Genomic DNA, 15,277 nt, shown 5'->3' with positions numbered 1-15,277 from the left:
TTCAGTGCCAAGCAGGGAGGTAATGGCTCCCATTTTTATAGTCTTTGGTATGACCCGGCCGGGGTTTGAACTCACAACCTACCGATCTCAGTGCGGACACTCTAACCACTAGGCCACTGAGTTAGAGGGAACATTGTTTGGGGGTATCCATAATACGCCGACAGGGAGAAGTTTTTATTTACACGATGAGTCGGTGTGTCCTGACCTACGCCGAACCCCAGAGGCCGACTCACCGAACCCCGAGGGTTCGATCGAACCCAGGTTAAGAACCACTGATCTAGAATCAACTTCCACCAACTCAGAGGCGATGCAGCAGCTCAATATGTCAACAAGCTAGTGAGCTTGCTAAAAAATAGTTTGTCTGCGTTAGCACTTATAATAACAATACCGCTAATACTTGTTAATATTCAGGTCACCACATGTAAATAGAGTATTGTTTGCGCTTTTTGGATGTTTTTTAGAGGACTTTATCGACACGCTAATATACTTTCAACAGCTGCATTGTTAGCCACCTCCTACTTGCCATATTTTACGTTTCAGAATGCATTAAAAAAGTGTTTGTGAATGATAAGCAAAAAGTGCAGTTTCCTTTTAAAATTGGAGTTGTTGATCTTTACACTTGAGCCAAGTTTTACTGCAGTGTCTCTGAAAGGTCACTTTTTAAGTCTCTCCGTTCCTATATCCATAATAATGCAACATTTCTTATGTTTATGAACGAGTGTCGAATGGAAAATGTTGTTTGTTCTCTGAAATATGACATGGGAGTTACGAGAAAGGAAATAATGCAAAGATTTTTCACACAGGTATTCATTTAGCTGTACTGCAGTTTCATAATGATACAAACCCCGTTTCCATATGAGTTGGGAAATTGTGTTAGATGTAAATATAAACGGAATACAATGATTTGCAAATCCTTTTCAACCCATATTCAGTTGAATATGCTACAATGACAACATATTTGATGTTTAAACTGATAAACTTTTTTTTTTGTTGCAAATAATCATTAACTTTAGAATTTGATGCCAGCAACACGTGACAAAGAAGTTGGGAAAGGTGGCAATAAATACTGATAAAGTTGAGGAATGCTCATCAAACACTTATTTGGAACATCCCACAGGTGAACAGGCAAATTGGGAACAGGTGGGTGCTATGATTGGGTATAAAAGTAGATTTCATGAAATGCTCAGTCATTCACAAACAAGGATGGGGCGAGGGTCACCACTTTGTCAACAAATGCTTTGAGCAAATTGTTGAACAGTTTAAGAAAAACCTTTCTAAACCAGCTATTGCAAGGAATTTAGGGATTTCACCATCTACGCTCCGTAATATCATCAAAGGGTTCAGAGAATCTGGATAAATCACTGCACGTAAGCAGCTAAGCCTGTGACCTTCCATCCCTCAGGCTGTACTGCATCAACGAGCGACATCAGTGTGTAAAGGATATCACCACATGGGCTCAGGAACACTTCAGAAACCCACTGTCAGTAACTACAGTTGGTCGCTACATCTGTAAGTGCAAGTTAAAACTCTCCTATGCAAGGCGAAAACCGTTTATCAACAACACCCAGAAACGCCGTCTGCTTCGCTGGGTCTGAGCTCATCTAAGATGGACTGATACAAAGTGGAAAAATGTTCTGTGGTCTGACGAGTCCACATTTCAAATTGTTTTTGGAAACTGTGGACGTCGTGTCCTCCGGACCAAAGAGGAAAAGAACCATCCGGATTGTTCTAGGCGCAAAGTGTAAACGCCAGCATGTGTGATGGTATGGGGGTGTATTAGTGCCCAAGACATGGGTAACTTACACATCTGTGAAGGCACCATTAATGCTGAAAGGTACATGCAGGTTTTGGAGCAACATATGTTGCCATCCAAGCAACGTTACCATGGACGCCCCTGCTTATTTCAGCAAGACAATGCCAAGCCACGTGTTACATCAACGTGGCTTCATAGTAAAAGAGTGCGGGTACTAGACTGGCCTGCTTGTAGTCCAGACCTGTCTCCCATTGAAAATGTGTGAAAATGAAGCCTAAAATATGACAACGGACTGTTGAACAACTTAAGCTGTACATCAAGTAAGAATGGGAAAGAATTCCATCTGAGAAGCTTCAAAAATGTGTCTCCTCAGTTCCAAACGTTTACTGAGTGTTGTTAAAAGGAAAGGCCATGTAACACAGTGGTGAACATGCCCTTTCCCAACTACTTTGGCATGTGTTGCAGCCATGAAATTCTAAGTTAATTATTATTTGCAAAAAAAAAAAAAGTTTATGAGTTTGAACATCAAATATGTTGTCTTTGTAGTGCATTCAATTGAATATGGGTTGAAAAGGATTTGCAAATCATTGTATTCCGTTTATATTTACATCTAACACAATTTCCCAACTCATATGGAAACAGGGTTTGTATATCCACACATTTACACACACGTGTGTGTTTGTGTGAGTGAGAGAGTAAGTGAGAGAGAGAGAGCGAGAGTGTGTGAGAGAGAGAACTGGAAATTATGCAATATGATACCGCATATGTCCGCAGCTACATTAGGAGCCTTTGTAACCCATTTTGAAATACTCCTATTATCATTTATACACCAAATAATATATTGTGATATATATATCATTAGAGCAAGAGGTTGCTGTATATATCGCCATGTAGATTTTAGGCCATATCGCCCATCCCCACTTTCCACTTCATTATCCACTCATAATCATACAAAAATATAATAAGTTGATGAATTGAATTTTTGGCCAAGTAGTTATAAAATCTTTACAGAGTTAGAGCATACAAAAAGGTCTTTAACATTATGAGATGGATCAGTATCGCTTACATAATAAATGATACTGGTACCAAACCAATGCTTTAAAAACGATACCGATGTTTAAACTGTAACATAAAAATTGGAAAACATGCAAGAAAAAAACATTGCCAAACTATTTATTGTTTAGGAGTTTTGTGACATTCAAGTTGAACAGATTAGTTTTACAAATACTTTAAGTGTATACATTAAATAAGAAAGTAGTATATTTTATGAATAAGAAATAAGATAAAACTGCTTAGGCTGCTGCCCCCGCGACCCGACCTCGGATAAGCGGAAGAAGATGGATGGATGGATGGGAAATAAGATAAACATAAATAAAAACAAACTGTCGTAATTATTTGAGACACTTGTGATTTAGGGCTATATAAATAAACATTGATTGATTGATTGATTTCAGAACTATAAAACATAGAGAACGTACAAAAAAACCACTTGATTGTTGATACTCATAATTCCGAGGGTTCCTGAATGCATCGTCACTTGCTGTAACTGTCATTGGTGCATAATGAGGAAGTGCTGTTCCTTGTGTTGTTGTTGTTGTTATGGCTACTGGCTCGCGATACGGCGCTAAAGGCTGTGATGAGGGCTGCTGTTGGCGTGCTCAGGTGGGCAATAACGTTTGAAAAGAGCAGGTGTGCTGGTGTCTGGACGCTACTTTACTTTTAAGGCGTTACGTGTACGATATTATCTCTTGTTTCATTGATTTAGCAACACGATAGCGACTCCTTTTTTCATAATAACAGCACTAATTTTAATTCATTATTATTTTTTTAGCAATGACAGTTAAAAAAAAACAAAAACAAAAAACTCAAAAGTTCTTAGAAATCCAAAAGCGCCCCACTCATTAAAGTGTTTTATAAAAAACATAAAAATGTTTTAAATCATTTATAATTTTAAATATTTTTTTTAATTCAAAGCTTAAAAAAAAACAAACAAATAGAAATTATGTTTTAAGCCTTTTTTGTCGAAGATTTATGGCAAAAACACAAAATATGCAATATTTTCCCCAAAAATTAACATTTGATGTGAAGTAATTGGAGCGTCAAATAGGTCAATAATTCACCATTAATTTTATTACCTTTTAATTTTTTGAGCAATGACAGTTAAAAAAAACCCCAAAACAAAAATCACAAAAATTCTTGGGGATCTAAAAGCGCCCCACTCATAAAAGTGTTATATAAAAGTCATAAAAATGTTAAAAATATATATTATCTTAAATTAATTCAAAGCTTACAGTAAACGTCTCAACTTCAGGTCGGTTGATAAAAAAGTAAAAAATAAAAATAGAAATTATGTTTTAAGTCCTTTTTGTCAAAGATTTATGGCAAAAACACAAAATATGCAATATTTAACCACCCAACATTTTTTAATTGAAACAATTGATGTGGAGTAATTATAGCCTCAATTAGGTCTATAATTCATCAATAATTTTATTTAATTTTCATTTTTTTGAGCAATGAAAAATTTAAAAAATTTAAAATAAAAAAAAAAACACAAAAATTCTTATGAATCCAAAAGTGCCCCACTCATAAAAGTGTTATATAAAAGTCATAAAAATGTTAAAAAATATTAAATTAATTCAAAGCTTATAGTAAATGTCTCAACTTCAGGTCGGTCGATAAAAAATTAAAATAGAAATTATGTTTTAAGCCCTTTTTGTCAAAGATTTATGGCAAAAACACAAAATATGCAATATTTTCCCTAAAAATTAATATTTGATGTGAAGTAATTGGAGCCTCAAATAGGTCAATAATTCACCATTAATTTTATTACATTTAAATTTTTTGAGCAATGACAGTTAAAAAAAACCCCAAAACAAAAATCACTAAAATTCTTGGGGATCTAAAAGCGCCCCACTCATAAAAGTGTTATATAAAAGTCATAAAAATGTTAAAAATATATATTATCTTAAATTAATTCAAAGCTTACAGTAAACGTCTCAACTTCAGGTCGGTTGATAAAAAAGTAAAAAATAAAAATAGAAATTATGTTTTAAGCCCTTTTTGTCAAAGATTTATGGCAAAAACACAAAATATGCAACATTTAACCACACAACATTGTTTAATTGAAACAATTGATGTGGAGTAATTATATTCTCAATTAGGTCAATAATTCATCAATAATTTTATTTAATTTTCATTTTTTTGAGCAATGAAAAATAAAAAAATAAATTTTTTTTTAAAAACACAAAAATTCTTATGAATCCAAAAGTGCCCCACTCATAGAAGAGTTATATAAAAGTCATAATATTTTTAAAAAAATATTAAATTAATTCAAAGCTATTAGTAAATGTCTCAACCTCAGGTCGGTCGATAAAAAATAAAAATAGAAATTATGTTTTAAGCCCTTTTTGTCAAAGATTTATGGCAAAAACACAAAATATGCAATATTTTCCCCAAAAATTAATATTTGATGTGAAGTAATTGAAGCGTCAAATAGGTCAATAATTCACCATTAATTTTATTACCTTTTAATTTTTTGAGCAATGACAGTTAAAAAAAACCCAAAACAAAAATCACAAAAATTCTTGGGGATCTAAAAGCGCCCCACTCATAAAAGTGTTATATAAAAGTCATAAAAATTTTAAAAATATATATTATCTTAAATTAATTCAAAGCTTACAGTCAACGTCTCAACTTCAGGTCGGTTGATAAAAAAGTAAAAAATAAAAATAGAAATTATGTTTTAAGCCCTTTTTGTCAAAGATTTATGGCAAAAACACACAATATGCAATATTTAACCACCCAACATTTTTTGATTGAAACAATTGATGTGGAGTAATTATAGCCTCAATTAGGTCAATAATTCACCAATAATTTTATTTTATTTTCATTTTTTTGAGCAACGACAAATAATTATTTTTTTTAAAAACACTAAAATTCTTATGGATCCAAAAGTGCCCCACTCATAAAAGTGTTATATAAAAGTGATACAAATGTTAAAAAATATTAAATTAATTCAAAGCTTACATTAAATGTATCAACTTCAGGTCGGTCGATAAAAAGTAAAAAATAAAAATAAAAATTATGTGTTAATCCCTTTTTGTCAAAGATTTATGGCAAACACACAAAAAATGCAGTATTTTCCCAAAAAAATATTTCAAAGTGAAATATTTGATATGAAGTAATTGGAGCCTCAAATAGGTCAATAATTCACCATTAATTGTATTTAACTTTTATTTTTTTGAGCAATGACAAACCCACTAAAATTCTTAGGGATCCAAAAGCGCCCCACTCATAAACATTTAAAAAATATACATTATTAATAAATAAAAATAGAAATTGTTTTAAGCCTTTTTTGTCAAAGATTTATGGCAAAAACACAAAATATGCAATATTTAACCCCTTAAAATTTTTCAAGTGGAATATTTGAGATAGGTCAATAATTCATGACATTGATTTTAGTTTTTTTTAGTTTTTTTGAGCAATGACAATTAAAAACAACAACAAAAACACTAAAATTCTTGGGGATCCATAAGCACCCCACTCATAATTTTTTTAAATATATACATTATTTTAAATATTTTTTTAATTCAACGCTTACAGTAAATATCTCAACTTCAGGTCGGTCAATAAAAGGTTAATAAATAAAAATAGATATTATGTTTTAAGCCTTTTTTGTGGAATTTTATGGAAAAAACACAAAATATGCAATATTTAACCTCCTAAATTTTTTTAAGTGAAATATTTGATTTGAAGTAATTGGATCCTCAAATAGGTCAATAATTCATCTTTGATTTTATTTTATGTTTTTTTTTTGGAGCAATGACAATTCAAAAACAAAATTAAAAAAACACTAAAATTCTTGGGGATCCAAAAGCACCCCACTCAAAAAAGTGTTATATAAAATACATAAAAATGTTAAAAATATATACTATCTTAAATGAATTCAAAGCTTACAGTAAATATCTTAAAGTAAAAGTAAAAAATAAAAAGAGAAATTATGAATCCAAAAGCATAAAAATGTAAAAAATATTTATTATTTTAAATATTTATTTAATTCAACGCTTACAGTAAATGTCTCAACTTCAGGTCGGTCGATACAAAGTTAATAAACAAAAATAGAAATCATGTTTTAAGCCTTTTTTGTCAAAGATTTATGGCAAAAACACAACATTTGCAATATTTAACCTCATAAAAAAAATTTAAGTGAAATATTTGATTTGAAATAATTTAATCCTCAAATTGGTTAATATTTCATCATTGATTTTATTTTTTTTATTTTTTTTTAGCAATGACAATTAAAAAAAAAAAAAATCCACTAAAATTCTTGGTGATCCAAAAGCACCCCACTCATAAAAGTCTGTTATGTCTTTTTATAAAAGACATAAAAATGTTTAAAAATATATATATATATATCTTAAATGAATTCAAAGCTTACAGTAAATGTCTAATGTATTATTATTTATTTATTAGCCTTTATTTAACCAGGTAAAATCCCATTGAGATCAGAGATCTCTTTTCCAAGGGAGACCTGGCCAAGAGGGCAGCAGCAAGGTTACATTAAAAACAGTAAACAAATACATAAAACATCACATTTACGACATTAAAACTTGCTCACATAACACATGTGCATACAGACAAGGTAGACTGCAATCCTTTCACAGAAGCTTTAAACTCATTCAACGTAACAAGGGTTTGAAGTTTAATATTCGATTGTAGGTTATTCCAAGCCTTCGCTGCTGAAAACCTAAATGCTTTCTTGCCCAGTTCAGTTCTTACTTTGGGGACGACAAATTGCAGAACATTCGTTGAACGAAGATTGTGACTTCCTTGTTTCTTTGTTAAAAGACAAGACAACTAAAACTAAAAGTAAAAAATAAAAACAGAAATTATGAATCCAAAAGCGCCCCACTCATAAAAACTTTAAAAATATACATTATTTTAAATATTTTTTTAATTCAGCGCTTACAGTAAATGTCTCAACTTCAGGTCGGTCGATACAAAGTTAATAGATAAAAATAGAAATGATGTTTTAAGCCTTTTTTGTCAAAGATTTACGGCAAAAACACAAATTATGCAATATTTCATCATTGAGTTTATTTAATGTTTTTTATTTTGAGCAATGACAATTAAAAAACAAAAAAAAAGACACTAAAATTATTTGGGATCCAAAAGCGCCCCACTCATAAAAGTGTTATATAAAAGACATAAAACAGTTAAAAAATATATATTATCTTAAATTAATTCAAAGCTTACAGTAAATGTCTAAAAGTAAAAAATAAAAACAGAAATGATGAATCCAAAAGCGCCCCACTCATAAATATGTAAAAAAAATAATAATTCAACGCTTACAGTAAATGTCTCAACTTTAGGTCGGTCGATAAAAAGTTAATAAAAAAAAAAGAATGTTATGTTTTAAGCCTTTTTTGTCAAAGATTTATGGCAAAAACACAAAATGTGCAATATTTAACCTCCTAAAACTCCTAAAAAAAATATAAGTGAAATATTTGATTTGAAGTAATTGGATCCTCAAATAGGTCAAAATGTCATCATTGATTTTATTTTGGGGCTTTTTGGAGCAATGACAATTAAAAATAAAATAAAATAAAATCCACTAAAATTCTTGGGGATCCAAAAGCACCTCACTCATAAAAGTGTTAAATATATACATTATTTTAAATAATAAAAGACATAAAAATGTAAAAAAAAAAAAAAATATTATCTTAAATAAATTCCAAGCTTTATAGCAAATGTCTAAAAGTAAAAGTAAAAACAGAAATTATGTTTTAAGCCTTTTTTGCCAGAGTTATGGCAAAAACACAAAATATGCAGTATTTAACCCCTTAAAAATTTTCAAGTGAATTATTTGATGTGAAGTAATTGGATCCTCAAATAGGTCAATAATTCACCATTGATTGTATTTAACTTTTCTTTTTTTTAACAATGAAAATTAAAAAAAACAAATTAAAAAAAAAACACTAAAATTCTTAGGGATCCAAAAGCGCCCCACTCATAAAAGTGTTGAATATATACATTATTTTTAATAATAAAATACATAAAAATGTTAAAAATATATATATTATCTTAAATTAATTCAAAGCTTTATATTAAATGTCTAAAAGTAAAAAATAAAAACTGAAATCATGTTTTAAGCCCTTTTTGCCAAAGAGTTATGGCAAAAACACAAAACATGCAATATTTAACCCCAAAAAATATTTATATGTGAATTACTATTGATTTTATTTATTCGAGCAAAGACAGTTTAAAAAAAAACAGTCTGCAAGGCAGCTTTTTATTCCACTTTTTGTTGTTGTTTTTAAGATGTGATTGTCAGAAGGAGTCATGGAGGAGTATGTCAACAAAATGAGGTTTAACGTGCGCGGCTGAATGAGTTAAAGCTGGAAGGAGAGCGCGTAAACAATGAGCGGCAAGGAGATGATGCAGCGCTCGTCGCCACGGTGACTGAGTGAGTAGGCGGGGCTGTGAGGTCTTTGCAGGCTGCAGACTCTCTGCCAGTGTGGAGCGTTGGCGAGGGAGGAAAAGACGCACGCCAGCGCCGGTCTGAGCTCTCTCTTGTCTCTTCTGCTCGCCTCGCCTGGCTGGCAGCATCCACCCTCCGCCCGGGGCTTCTCGTAAGCACGCCCTGCCCTTTTGTCCCGCCCGTCGCCCCCATGATGAAGGAGGAGGGCCTGCTGGGGCGTCGCCGTTTCTCCACGTGCGGCGGCACGGCCTCGCTGCGACCGCCACACCCGGACGGACGCAAACTGATCCGCAACGCCTCCTTCGGGGGCTACAACGAGCTGTCGCCCGCGTCGCTGCCAGGTGGGTGTCGGCGCTCTCTCCCCCCACCAGGAAGTAGACCTAGTTTAGCTCCGCCCCCGTCGTCCACACGTGTTTGTGATAGAGACTTGCTGAGTCATCTACTAGTTTGTTTTCTGTCTGCGTGATCGTGCATTTGTGCACACACACACACACACACGCACGCACGCACACACACACTCTCACACACCCGCACACACACACACACACACACATTATTGTATTTGTTACCGTCTTGAGACCTCTGAAAAATGCCTCCCTCTTTATGACCACCCTTTCTAGATATATAAAGATGTGTATTTACAACATTAATATTATATACATGCTATGCAAATATTTAAAAAAAAAAGGAATTTCACAAGAAAAAGGCCACAATTTCACAAGAAAATCAGTATTATAATAAAAGTCGTAATTTTACTCAACGCAAGTCAAAATTTTACCAGAAAAATTGAACATTTGTGCAATATTATGATAAAGGTTGGAATTATGATAAAGGTTGGAATTTTACTCAATAACAGTCGCAATTTTACAAGAAAAAGCTTAACGTTTTGGCAATTTTATGAAAAGAGTCGTAATTTTACTCGACAAATGTCACCATTTTATAAGAAAACTTTTTTTTTGGCAATATTATAATAATAATCGGAATTTTACTTGGCAAAATTATGACAAAAGTTATAATTTTACTCCAAAAATGTCAGAAACAGAAAGAATATGAGAAATTGTTCCCAATTTTATAAGAAAAAAGTCGACACATTGTGAGAAAAAGACTCCTTTTAATTAATTTTTGGGGGATTTTTTGTTTGTAATTGGTTTTTAATCTTCATTATTTACTTTAAGTTATTACAGTATGTCTCTATATACGTTAATTTTGGCCAAACGGGGTGCACTTCAATTTCTAACACACACTTGTTATTTCATATGTTGACCAGAGGGGGAGCACTTTTTGGGACCACCCTCATTTTGATAGATGTCACCAGCAGGGGTGCAAATGAGACATTCTCTATTAGATGCAATGTTATTGGGACCATGATTTATGTCATCACTTGTTCACACCTCCTCATATGGAAGATACTTTTCCTTCTTCATGTCTCAAGAAGGGTAGAAATACAAGAACACACACACAGAAACACACGTTCTTGTATTTGTTACCTTCTTGAGACCTCTGAAAAATGCCTCCCTCTTTAGGACCAGCCTTTCTAGATATATAAAGATGTGTATTTACAACATTAATAATATAAACATACTATGCAAATATAAAAAAGCTTGTTGTGAAAAATGAGTTGGAATTTCACAACGGTCACAATTTCACAAGAAAAACGTAGAATGTTGGCAGTATTATAATAAAAGTCATCATTTTACTCAACCCAAGTCAAAATTTTTACAAGAAAAACTGAACATTTGTGCGATTTTATTATAAAAGTTGGGATTTTACTCAATAACAGTCGCAGTTTTACAAGAAAAAGATTAACGTTTTGGCAATTTTATGAAACGAGTCGTAAATTTACTCGACAAAAGTCAGAATTTTAAAAGAAAACTTAAAAATGTTGGCAATATTATAATAATGGGAATTTTACTTGGCAAAATTATGACAAAAGTCACAATTTTACTAAAAAAAATTCCACCATTTTACAAGAACAACAAAAAAATTGGCAATGTTGTGATAAAAGTCAGAATTTTACATAAAAAAAGAAATAATTTTACGAGAAAATAATGCAATATTACAGAAACAGAAAGAATATGAGAAATTGTTCCCAATTTTATAAGAAAAAGTCGACACATTGTGAGAAAAAGACTGTTTTTAGTTCTTTTTTTTTTCAAAGTTTTTGTTTGTAATTGGTTTTAAATCTTCATTATTTACTTTAAGTTATTACAGTATGTCTCTATACACATCCATCCATCCATTTTCTACCGCTTGTCCCTATTTATTTTATTAATTTTGGCCAAAGGGGGCACACTTCAATTTCTTACACACACTTGTTATTTCATATGTTGACCCGAGGGGGAGCACTTTTAAAAGCGACACACAGTCAATTTGAAAAATCCCTCCTTTTTGGGACCACCCTCATTTTGATAGATGTCACCAGCAGGGGTGCTAATGAGACATTCTCTATTAGATGCAATGGTTTTCCCTATTTTTCACACCTCCTCATATGGAAGATACTTTTCATTGTTGATGTCTCAAGAAGGGTAGAAATATAAGAATACACACACATACACTGAATATCTCCGTTAAAGCAACAGTACAGTGTATACTTTGATGGCGAATAGCATCGCTGCTGTTGCCGTGGCAACCCCGCATCAGCATCCCTCGCCTTTTACGGCGTGTCTGCACTAGTTAGCGTTGTTATAGCGTTAGCATAGTCCATGTGGTGCCTGACTGTCTTGTACTTCTGTTTACTACAAGTAAACAATACCCAGAGTGCATCAGGGTTTTGGATGGTCAAGGATGGTCAGTTGAAGCAGGATTCACCTAATTATTTTATTTTTTGTCCTGTCCAGCTACTCAGGCAAATAATTATGTATTTCTTAGTTGTTTTGTTTTTCATAAATGTGCAAAGAAATTCTACAAAGTACGCATTCGCATTTATCATTACGGGGTATTGTGTGTAGAATTTTGAGGACAAAATTTTGGGCATAATGCAGTAAGGTAGCAAAATGGAAAAAAGTGAAGCGCTGTGAATACTTTCCGGATGTACTGTCCAACTCAAAATCTCACTACCGATATTAGAGCCTTGAGTATTGGCCGATACTGATATTAATCTGATATCAGCAGGGATCATAGTAGATATACATAGTAGATAGGTATCAAAAACACTAACCTATTTAATACTAACCCTCTGGAATGGACGTGTGCTGTCTTTAAGTTGAAGAGGAGTGGTAATTGGTTTTAAATTCTTGACATTAACGTCATGATGCAGTAAGTTGAATGATGCAGACACGTTTGTTACTGGATACTTTCTCGTATGCCTTGGAAACTTTGTATATGTAAGTAATATGTAACTATAATTATTTAAAACTTGTTTATATTGACAAATGTCATCTTGTATTTTTGTATTACCTATGTCTGTGCTATTGTGTGCTTAGCTGTTGTGTAGCTGCTCTCCCCTACTCGCCTGTAGCCAAGCTTGTAGGAGTAGTTAGTGTGTAATACAATAAATAGGAGTGTTTAGTACTGCATGGTATGTTAGTTAGTAGTTAGTGTGTAATACAATAAATAGTAGTGTTTAGTACTTCATGGTATGTTAGTTAGTAGTTAGTGTGTAATACAATAAATAGTAGTGTTTAGTACTGCATGGTATGTTAGTTAGTAGTTAGTGTGTAATACAATAAATAGTAGTGTTTAGTACTTCATGGTATGTTAGTTAGTAGTTAGTGTGTAATACAATAAATAGTAGTGTTTAGTACTGCATGGTATGTTAGTTAGTAGTTAGTGTGTAATACAATAAATAGTAGTGTTTAGTACTTTATGGTATGTTAGTAGTTAGTGTGTAATACAATAAATATTAGTGTTTAATACTGCATGGTATGTTAGTTAGTAGTTAGTGTGTAATACAATAAATATTAGTGTTTAGTACTTTATGGTATGTTAGTTAGTAGTTAGTGTGTAATACAATAAATAGTAGTGTTTAGTACTGCATGGTATGTTAGTTAGTAGTTAGTGTGTAATACAATAAATATTAGTGTTTAGTACTTTATGGTATGTTAGTTAGTAGTTAGTGTGTAATACAATAAATAGTAGTGTTTAGTACTTTATGGTATGTTTGTTAGTAGTTAGTGTGTAATACAATAAATAGTAGTGTTTAGTACTTTATGGTATGTTAGTTAGTAGTTAGTGTGTAATACAATAAATAGTAGTGTTTAGTACTTCATGGTATGTTAGTTAGTAGTTAGTGTGTAATACAATAAATAGTAGTGTTTAGTACTTCATGGTATGTTAGTTAGTAGTTAGTGTGTAATACAATAAATAGTAGTGTTTAGTACTGCATGGTATGTTAGTTAGTAGTTAGTGTGTAATACAATAAATATTAGTGTTTAGTACTTTATGGTATGTTAGTAGTTAGTGTGTAATACAATAAATATTAGTGTTTAATACTGCATGGTATGTTAGTTAGTAGTTAGTGTGTAATACAATAAATAGTAGTGTTTAGTACTTTATGGTATGTTAGTTAGTAGTCAGTGTGTAATACAATAAATATTAGTGTTTAGTACTTTATGGTATGTTAGTTAGTAGTTAGTGTGTAATACAATAAATATTAGTGTTTAGTACTTTATGGTATGTTAGTTAGTAGTTAGTGTGTAATACAATAAATATTAGTGTTTAGTACTGCAGGTATGTTAGTTAGTAGTTAGTGTGTAATACAATAAATAGGAGTGTTTAGTGATGTCAGCCTCCAGCTGTCTGCAATGCATCATGGCGTCGTGTTGTCACGGCGACACTCGCCAGTCTTGGCGTCGAGCTTCAACTCTTCGCAATTTGTTGGCCAGCAAACCAGCTGAGGAAATGTTGATGAGTCATGTTTGCTTTCATGCAGATCTTGTGCGCGCGCGCATGTTTGTGTGTGTGTGCGTGTGCGTGTGCGGGCTCTTGCCACTCTAAGTCGCTATATACATACATACATGTATATATATATACATATATATATATATATATATATATATATATATATATGTATATGTGTGTATGTATATGTTATATATACAGTATATATATATATATATATATATATATATATATAAATATTTTTGTATGTATGTATACACATATATATACAGTATACACACATAAATATGTGTTTACCTACTGTATATGTGTGTATATTATTTATATATATACATATATATACATATATGTCATCTAGGGCTGGGCAATATATGGAATATACTCGATATATCGCGGGTTTGTCTCTGTGCGATGTAGAAAATTACTATATTGTGATATTCGAATATACGTTCTCACGCAGTTGCTTTTAGCTGCGGGCATTACACCGCATGCGTTTCCCACTCTTTCTTGTCTCTCTTTCTCACAGAGACATAAAACAAGCGCACCTTCTTACACACGTCACAAACTGTCACGCGTGCAACGTCATACGCTCTTGCGGAGCAGGGTAACGTTAGCTGTGGTGCAAGCGGAGTGGTGCGAGTGGTGATACGAGAGAGAGAGAGAAGTTGCGAATCTGGTAACAAATGAAGGAAGAATTAATTCCCAAGAAAAACAGCAGGGGGTCCATCGTCTAGCGGTGGTTTGGCTTCAAGCGGGAAGATGTTGAACAGACAACCGTAATATGTCAAGTATGCGGCAAAAGTGTTGCTACAAAAAGTAGCATTACTGCTAATTTGTAGCATCATTTGAAAAGTCACCCGCTAGAGAATGAAGAGTGCTTGAAACTCCGCATGTCAACATCTCCAGCCGGTGCCACACCCACAAAATGCCGAAGCAACCATTTCCAGATGAACACCGTATGAAACAAATAGTCAACAACAGAAGGAGATAACGGCCGCAGGAACCTACCACATAGTGAAGGACATACACTATTTGATTTCCTATTATGCAGCTCATTTTTATTTGACACTTATTGAAATATCTTGTGTGACATCATGCACAAAAGTGCACTTTATTTGTTTTTAACTATTGTAGTGACGTTCTGTACAAAAAGTGCACTTTAATTTAGTGTTGTTTTGATATGTCATCTTAGTGACATCATGCAC

General features: G+C 32.7%; 1 protein-coding gene across 8 annotated transcripts in view; it reads left to right on the top strand.

The window, feature by feature from the left end:
• Window positions 1-15,277, top strand: part of osbpl8 (oxysterol binding protein-like 8) — a 180,908-nt gene that overhangs the window by 121,643 nt on the left and 43,988 nt on the right. Inside the window, exon 2 of one of the 8 annotated variants that reach the window (XM_062066265.1) lies at window positions 9,359-9,574. The exons of 6 other annotated variants lie outside the window; for them this stretch is intronic. In XM_062066265.1, the coding sequence (XP_061922249.1) occupies window positions 9,424-9,574 (151 nt within the window). In that variant the 5' untranslated portion in view covers window positions 9,359-9,423. Of the gene's footprint in view, window positions 1-3,628; window positions 9,575-15,277 lie in introns of those variants that run through there. One more of the 8 variants, XM_062066268.1, reaches the window with a different exon arrangement.

Source organism: Entelurus aequoreus, linkage group LG12 (genome assembly GCF_033978785.1).
Source record: "Entelurus aequoreus isolate RoL-2023_Sb linkage group LG12, RoL_Eaeq_v1.1, whole genome shotgun sequence".
Taxonomy (NCBI): domain Eukaryota; kingdom Metazoa; phylum Chordata; class Actinopteri; order Syngnathiformes; family Syngnathidae; genus Entelurus; species Entelurus aequoreus.
Note: the sequence above shows the minus strand (reverse complement) of the source record. Positions and strands in the feature narration are given on the sequence as shown.